Here is an 8,974-nt window from a genome sequence, read left to right on the forward strand (position 1 = left end):
ACTGACAAAATAATTGTTTGCTTTACTGCGCCCATTATTCTAGCGGTCCTTATAAGGCAACCGTGAAAAAGATCCTAATCATTTGAGGTTTCATCAAACCTCAAACATCAGAATCTAGAGCTACTATCTACTCTGGCTTCTGCAAAAACTATGTCGCCTGGCAACACAAAAACCTCTTCAGCCAATCACAGGCTTCGGTTGGCGCATTGATACAAGCGAATAGAACGCCGTATGTTTTTGAATTCCATATAGAGGCATAGTCCATAGATGCATGCATTGCAGAGCTGCGCACTGGAGTATTGGTTAGTACAATGCAGAATAATCATTATTGAGATATGTATTGTTTTAAACAAAATACATACGTCTATGTTTAATCCACGTGATGATTGGCATGGCTTCAGAAAAATAGTGCGCAGTGGAGGTGCGGAGAATCAGGTTGTTTTGTACTCAGTTATAAGAGAGCTCGCGTGTGCGTGCTCTTCAGAACAGAAGCTCTACCGTTTGACGACTGAACAGATGGATGGAGGTGCTGGTGCAAAACCTTATTTGACATCCACTACTTTGTGCCGACCACGTTGCTGAGCACTTCAAGTGGATTTCCTGAGAACAGTAGGTGCGACGTTGTTGATATGTTTATGCTCATATAACAGTTAAGCGCGTGCGTTGGATCTGTGTGGTTTGGATGCAATCGGAAACTTTCCAATTAACGCTAAATGCTGGTTTATTAAGTGGTTGGTTTGGTTTGAACGCTGACCTCGAGTAGATTGTGGCTCTTTCGATCTCACGTGCGCTTTGTTTCAAACGATTGTTTTACATTTATGCATCGTACTCCAGAGTAAAGAGCTCGTTTAATATTTCAAGTAAAGTTAGGCATTGCGTTTGGAACATTGTGCGTTTTACTTGCTTATATTGCCTGTGGTTGTGATTTTTAAAGTTCATATTATCGAGAGTTCGCGTGGTTAATGCCATTTAACAACGTCTTGTAATTTCCATCATAATTTTGAACCTATATCCCAATCGCAGTTACCAAACAGAATAATATATCCCTAAGTAAGATATGGGAATTAACTCTTTAAAATACTATCAAAACATTATTAAGATATGTTGCAAGTAGAGTTCCTGTAGGGACAAATACATTAAAAAAAAGAAACAATTCTATTGTTTAAGTCTACAATTGTGTTCCTATTTGATTCCATTTAAGTTATACATTTAAAATTCTTTATCTGATTGTTTTAAAATTATGATGGGCTCATACATTTTAAATTATGATAGCTCAACCCTGTCAGACTATCATTCATAATTTATGAATTGCATGAATTTATTAATGTTCATTTTTGGAGTTTTTTGTTTTTTTTGGTGGGGGAGGGGAAATCATTATTTTTCATGAATTTGCTGAGGGGCAACTTGAGCGTTAGCCATTATAAATGCTTCCGTTCTGTTTTTGTTAGGCCTTCTGGAAAGCCTGAGAGTCATTGTTAGCTTCTCTGTTATAAGAGTGGTGAACCTGTTAGAAAATGTTTGTTCCTTAAGTACATGGTGTTTAACTTCAGTTCAGGTCTCATTTATTCCAATGAAATATTAGCTATATAAATAGTTTGTTTATTTCTTATTTTTTTCTATAAATTGATCAGTGAAATTTGTCCTTATATTTGTTCTAGGAAACCACATAGATGACAAACATGGCCTCAGCCTCATCCAGCAGTGAAAGTGAATCGCAAAGTGTGCTTACCTGGGAGCAAGTGAGTCGCTTGAACGACGTGCTGACAGAGGCTGTGCCAGTCCATGGACGTGGCAACTTTCCCACCCTGGAGGTCCGGCTAAAGGATATCGTACAGATGGTGAGGAATCGTCTGGAGCTGAGGGGCATTACAGTCAAAGATGTGCGTCTGAATGGCTCCACTGCTAGCCACGTGCTGGTAAAGGACATTGGCTGGAGCTACAAAGACCTGGATGTCATCTTCAGGGTAGACCTTCCTCGGGAAGAGGAGTTCCAGCTCATCAAAGATGTGGTTCTGAGCACTTTGTTAGACTTTTTGCCTGAGGGGGTGAACAAAGAGAAGATCACTCCTATGACCCTGAAAGAGGCCTACGTCCAGAAGCTGGTCAAAGTCTACACGGAGCAGGACCGCTGGTCCCTCATCTCTCTGTCCAACAACAACGGCCGCAATGTGGAACTTAAGTTTGTGGACTCGATCCGGAGACAGTTCGAGTTCAGCGTGGACTCCTTCCAAATCATTTTGGATTCTGTGCTGTCCTACTATGACTTCTCGGAAAACACCATGTCTCAGCATTTCCACCCTACTGTGGTCGGGGAGAGCGTGTACGGTGACTTTGCCGTGGCTCTTGACCACCTCAGGAACAAGCTGATTGCCACCAAGCGACCAGAGGAGATCCGCGGAGGTGGTTTGCTCAAATACTGCAACCTCCTGGTGAGGGACTTCAAGCCGACGGACGAAGATGAATTTAAAGCTCTGGAGCGTTACATGTGCTCCCGTTTCTTCATTGACTTTCCCGACATTGGTGAGCAACAGCGAAAACTGGAAACTTATCTGCAAAGCCACTTTGTCGGTGAGGAGAAGAACAAGTACAACTACCTCATGATTCTGCGCCGGGTCGTGAACGAGAGCACTGTGTGTCTCATGGGACACGAGAGGCGGCAGACACTCAACCTCATCTCGCTGACGGCGTTTCGGGTGCTCGCCGAGCAGAATGCCATACCTGATGCGTCCAACGTTACCTGCTACTACCAGCCGGCTCCATATGTCCGAGACCTGAACTTCAACAACTACTATGTGGCCTCTTGTAACCAGTCCATTCCAACTTGGTTGCCTTGTAACTAAGACACAAAAGATTCTTGTTCAATAACAAAATCCATGAGTTGGCTACAAAAACTGGATATTTGGCCATAAGGGATGCTTCCCTCTGTAGGCATAAAGGATCTTTAAAATGACGTGTTTCCTTTTCTTTTCTTTTTTTCTTTCTTTTAATTCCTTCTCTGCAGAGGTGCCAAGACATTTCTGATTCAAAGTGATATGTTTTAGTGAATTTTTTTTTTCTCTTCTTTTTCTTTTACCTTATGATATATTCTAAAGTTTCAGATTTGTTTGCTCTCATTGCTGTTCCTGCTCTGAGAGTTTTTTTTTTTTTTTTTTTTTTCCCCCATGTTGAAGAGAAACATTTCCCTTAGTGCCTTAATTGTAACCCTAAAAGTAAAGGAAATGCATATTGTGGCAAAGTTATATTTTTCCTGTGATTAAAAAAATATAAAGGCCAAAAAAATAAAATAAAATAAAAGATTCTTAGAAATTGAGAGAGAAAAAAAATTACATAAAATTGAGAGAAAAAGATAAAATGTGAGCACAGGTGACAAGTATTTTAGGTCTCAAGTTATCAGGAGATTGATTGTTTTTTTTGGTACACTAGTGGGCAGCTAAAGTTCTTTTTGTTCTCATTAATAAGAAATGTGAACAATCATGTTGAAGTATTCATAGCAATGCGCTTCAGTTTGCTGTGTGAATGCATACAGATGACTTTCGTGTTCCACCGTTTGTAAACTTGCTCAGTCTCGCTAGTTACATCAAAGGTGAGAAATTGAAATTGAAGCATGTACAAAAAGATTTGTTCTCTTTTCCCACAGAGCAGAGAGGGCAGAAAGTCATTTGAGTGAACTAAATTTATAAGGAACCTTAGATCTAATGGTTTAATCTTCCTTCAGCTCTCATTAATATTGTGTACGTGTTTAAATGGGACAGAGAGGCCATGGTTGTCCATACAAGGATCAACTGTTGGACGATTGGTCCTCCTGAGCTTTTTGTGGCCATTAGCAGACTTAGCACTGTCGTGTGTAACAAGAACTCCAGCTAACAGCCTAGCCAAATGGTGTCACAGCGCTCTAAAATTATCCCTTCCTGCACCTCTCGGGATGTGCCTTGAATGGACAGCGTGTGGGGTGGAATTTCTAGTGGGGCGAATGTGCTTCTGATTCGCGTCACTGTAGATGAGAGGTGAATGCTGGTATGGCACAAGGCCTTTTCTGGTAATTGGGTTGTAGCCTGGGGATATACCCATGCTCAGTCAAATGGATGTAAAAGCATGTTGGTGTGGATTCCTTTCCCGGTTTGGATCTAATCGATGTTGCTGTTCTTGATCTTTTATTAGGCTTCAGTGTCTTCTGTCTTGGTCCTCTGTCAGTGAATTTGACGTAACGGCTTCAAGGAACATTGCAATTGTCAGTTGGGTAAAATCAATTCCATGCTTTATTTTGTATGTTAGACAGTATTAAATTGTGACTGCCTGTTCTTGTCCAACCCCCCACCCCCACCAACCATGCCCACGTGTAGTTCCTCTTTTGACAGTCGTCCATTCAGAGAAATCTAGTACTCCACTAGCTGCTCTTACGTAATGGCTGACAGCTGCCCCCTGCCCCTTAGGTTTCCTCTTCGTCTCTGCTCATGTGCCACAGCTCCGGCTGCTTCAGCTTGCACATGCACATGCACAAGATAGCCATGAGAGCCACGTTCCTTCTCTTATCAATGGTCACAGACTTTTAGGGTAATGAGAAGGGCCACATAGCCTCCCTTTCAGTGGGTCACACCCCAAAGCGTATTGCGCTAGAATGGATTTTACTCTCTTTGTCAGATGTAGGGTTATTTTTATTTTGTTTTTGGGGCCCCTGCACCTTTGTATAATTTTAGGACATGCAGACTTTGGACCAATATTTGAACCAGCAACGCAGCACACGTGCCTTTTTGTGGTCACCCATTTGGGTTTAGGTATGACAGTATGTGAAATGCATGTAAAGACCTTGTAGCTCAATGCTTTCTGGTTTTAGAACAATTTGGTTCCATTAAATAAAGGTGAAGGAAAATGATTGACATGGACAACTAAGAAATCTTTTTTTTTCTTTTTTTTTTTTTTCTTCAGTCATACCTTTATCAAGTCTCCCGTCACACCCTACTTTTTCAGAGGGTAGCTGTCTAGTCATTCCAGTTTTTTTTGTTTTTTTTATTAATAATTTTTCATGCATTTTCTACATACCAAAGCAAGTACTGTGCACTACACAGTGTTTTCAAAAGGCCATACTGTTAAAATACCCATGTCAAGAAATGCACTTTACAGGCCTTGTCTTACTCCAAAGCCCTGTGAGAACACAAGCTACAAGGTTTTTTTTTTTTTTGGTCATCTCAGGGACATAAAGGGCTACAATGTGTCTTGGTGGCAACAACTTCTGTTCAGCAAACATCCTGAGAAGTAAAAGTTGAACTGTTTGAAATGCTTTGTCTTACAACTGAGATATTAAGTAAAATGTCAGTGCACCAGGAACAAGTACTTCTGTTTCAGCACTCTTCTTGCATCTAAAGAGCACTTGTTTGATCTGTAGTTGTTGGCCATCATAATTAATCTCACCTTAATTTGTCCTTTTTGATCATGTGTATTAAAATCTAGAAAAAACAAAAAGAAACAATTTGGGTGTTTTTTTTTCTTCTTTTCTTTTCTTTTTTTTCCGTTTTTTTTTTGTCTTGATGCGCTTTACTTTGATAAGGCATGGTGTGATGAGGCTTGGTTCATTTCCTGTTTGAAGTCTGTGTAAAGTATATTTCATGGAAAGGGAGTGTTGAAAATGGGGAGAACATGCTTTTGTGTGTATTGAATTCATATTGTTCTTTTTATTTTTCTTTGTCCCCTCTATCAGCTGTAATTCCATATTCCCCAGTGTTACCCTTTATTCAGTAGACAAAGGTGTTGGAGCTTTTGTAACCGCTCTGAGTGCGTGTGTGTGAGTAGGGGAGGTTTATTGGATTTGGATATGCTTGTCTAAAGTGCAAATCTTGATGATTTGAGGTCGTTTTGAAGCCATTTTGCAATGTTGCAAGTAGAGTTGTGGATTTCAGCACATGTAGTTTTTTTTTTTTTTTAGTTTTTGTCTTGTTTGTCTGTAAGGATGCTAATGATTGTGAGTTTAAAAAAAGTGAAAAAATGGAAGTCGCACTATTATTTTTGAGTTGTGTCGGCACTGATGTCGGCATGATTAAATGATGTAGATTTCATTATGCCATTTTGTTTCGAAGCACTTTTACCTCACTATAATTTTCCTTTAAATGGAATTGAGAATAAGGAAAATGTGTATCGAGGAGAAAAAATAAAGTATTGAAAGCCCATTCTTTCTCTTGTTCTTTTCTTTTATTAAAATACAGTGTCTATAACATTCTACAATGTTCTTTTCCTATATTAAAAATTGGCAAATGCTTCAATGTTGACCATTACATGTAGGTTTGAGATGGAGGGACACTTTAGTAAAGTGTTTTCTTGTAATAGTGGAGACTGATAGTTTCAAGCGTTTGAATGAACTGTGTTCACTGAGGTGTTTTATTCCCAAGGGTTCTTTGGCCCATGTGGTGTTCATCTCTGCTGTGTTGCTCCACTGGCCTTAAAAGCACAAGTATGAATCAGCAGTCTTTGCTGCAGGCTGAAGCTTCTCTCTATGGCTGATATACATAGTCCGGATCTATATCAGTCACAGTGAGCTAAAAAATTCAAAGGTTTGGTGGCACTTTGCTTGTACATATTTTGATTAGCTTTTTAATGTGTGCTAAATGACACTTGGGAAAAGTCATGTTTGCCTCCTATTCTTGAATGTGGATCTTGAGATTTTATATTGTGATTAACAAGAAGCTGGCCATAAAATATAGCACAAGGGTTTTGAGCTTAATAAACCTTATCTAAGTGTGTAGATCAATTCCCTAACTGGTTTCTTCCCTTGCATTGTTTCGTGCACAACAATAAATAACTTCCTCAGTATTCATTAAGCATTCTAATGACAATTCATTTGTATAATTATTTGTTTTAAATGCACCTTTTATTATAATTTGAGGCATTTGCTAATTTAATTGTTTTAGCACAAAATGTAATTAAGAGGGTAAGAAATTAAAACATTACTTTTGATATATTTATATCAGTGACATTAATGTAAAATATAAAAACAACTGACAAATTAATTGAATAACATTAAATGACCAGACTAAACAGAATCTCAGTAAAGGAGATTTGTCTGAAAGGTATAATTATTCAATGACTTATGTACAGGCATATACATATTTTAATTGAAGATATGTCATAATAGAAACGTTACATCAAATTTAATGATTTTACTCAATCTACAGGTTTTAATAAAAGCTATCTGAATCGAATGTATAAAAATATAATATAATCCCATTAATTACAATATTACAGTATTAAGCTAAAAAAAAAAAAATAGGCTAACACTATTTACAACATGCCACTTGGTGCCATCTTACCTCCAGGATCTAATTTTGTTTTTATTTTAACTTTTACTCCACAAATCTGACAGCACTGTCCACTAACCCCCTAATTAACAAAAAATAAAAAATTAGACAAAAATAACAAAATATAATACACTGTCATGGATCACTTGTTTTTCCAAAGACATCAAACTAGACCAGTGAACCTCAGAATGGTTTCTGCTGACTAAACATCACAAATTTTGATATTTAGATGACAAATTTTTAGATAATTTTGTAGAATGACAAAATTAAAATTGCCGTATCCATCAAAAGTGCTGAGATGACATTTTGTGCCAATTTAAATTTTTCTGCTGAGATTTTTTTAATACCCTGTGTCTGTGTATATATTATATTAAAAGAAGACAAAAACTGTTCTAAAATGTTAATTGTGCGTGTTAAAACAATTATGTGGGAGGAACTGTTTATGTGGTAACATCTGGGACTCTCCCATATTCCACACACTCAAAATGAAAGGTTAAAGCGCGCATGTGTGGCCAACAATCTGCATGTTTATACTCACGCTGCATCTGAAATTACCTAATTCCCTACTCAGCATGTGCCAAAAGAAGTGTCCGAATTCACAGTACTCAAGCGAGTAGGCAAAAAGTACCCGGATGAACTATTACTGGCAGTACTACCCACAAGGCCACAGGAAAGGATTTGTGAATGGCAGTGAAGCGACGTAACTGACGTTGGTAGGTCACGTGATGACGAGAGCCTAGCAAATGTAGCATGTCCAGATTACATTAATTCTACTCATTTACACTTTATTAGAACATACTTTTTAGCAGTCGTGAAGTAATTACTTATTTAAAATAAGTACCTACTCAAGAGAGTATGCAATTTTGGACATCCCAGTGCTCAGTCACTGGAGGCCACTGTAAGAACAATGAGTGAAAATGGCTGGCCAACAATGACTGATTTCTGGAACAGTGCTGATAGAAACATGTAGAAGGAAACAATGAAAGCACAGCACACAGCACAATCTTTACAGCAGTACGGTACAATATCTAGAGAATCCTCCCTCTCCATTCTCTTCAACTCTATCATTTATAAGAGACATATGGCTGAGAGAAAGCTCCCTGCTTTAAATAATCAGCCTTTCTGCATAAGGGGCATTCAACTGCGCAGGAAACAGCATTTTTGTGTTGTACAAATATACATGCCAGGTTTCTATTACGCACGTGTTTCTGCATAATTTGTATGCCTCTTGTCAGATCAACTTTTAATTAGTCCTAAATTGTTATTGCATCGAACTATTACAAGACTATAAAAGATGCCTACATGAGACTTTACTCCCACAAAGCTATTAATCACACTGCTATGTTGAGTCGTTTCTGCATCGACTGCATTTTAGAGGCAAAAGGAAGATAATTTTTTTTCCAGGTTATAAATCATATGGAGTTAATATATAATGCAATGGTCACAGCTACTGTGTCAGGAGCAGTTAAAAGAAACGATAAACGCATTATTGTGTGTTTGACATCCTCATTGTGATGATATGTTGAGCTGTATAAAAATATTCCCACGGCACTCCTGAAAGGCTGAAGGCTGCGAGGTTCACAGGGGTTCAGCGTGATACTTTTGGTGCAAGCAGCAAACTTATCAATCTTCTGAGAAATCAAGCAGCTTAAGCAAACTGCCTGTCCTGGCCAGGAAATGGGCAGGCTGCT

General features: G+C 38.5%; 1 protein-coding gene across 2 annotated transcripts; it reads left to right on the forward strand.

The window, feature by feature from the left end:
* Window positions 1-280: 280 nt before the first annotated feature.
* On the forward strand, window positions 281-6,158 carry tent5c (terminal nucleotidyltransferase 5C). 2 transcript variants are annotated; one of them, XM_067443619.1, is made up of 2 exons: window positions 281-609; window positions 1,659-6,158. In XM_067443619.1, exon 2 carries the CDS (start codon window positions 1,671-1,673, stop codon window positions 2,838-2,840), a length of 1,170 nt encoding a protein of 389 aa, XP_067299720.1. In that variant the 5' UTR covers window positions 281-609; window positions 1,659-1,670; the 3' UTR covers window positions 2,841-6,158. The 2 variants fall into 2 exon arrangements, with proteins under 2 accessions (XP_067299720.1, XP_067299719.1); XM_067443618.1 differs by having other exon boundaries at window positions 282-613.
* Window positions 6,159-8,974: the final 2,816 nt, after the last annotated feature.

Source organism: Pseudorasbora parva, chromosome 5 (genome assembly GCF_024679245.1).
Source record: "Pseudorasbora parva isolate DD20220531a chromosome 5, ASM2467924v1, whole genome shotgun sequence".
Taxonomy (NCBI): Eukaryota; Metazoa; Chordata; class Actinopteri; order Cypriniformes; family Gobionidae; genus Pseudorasbora; species Pseudorasbora parva.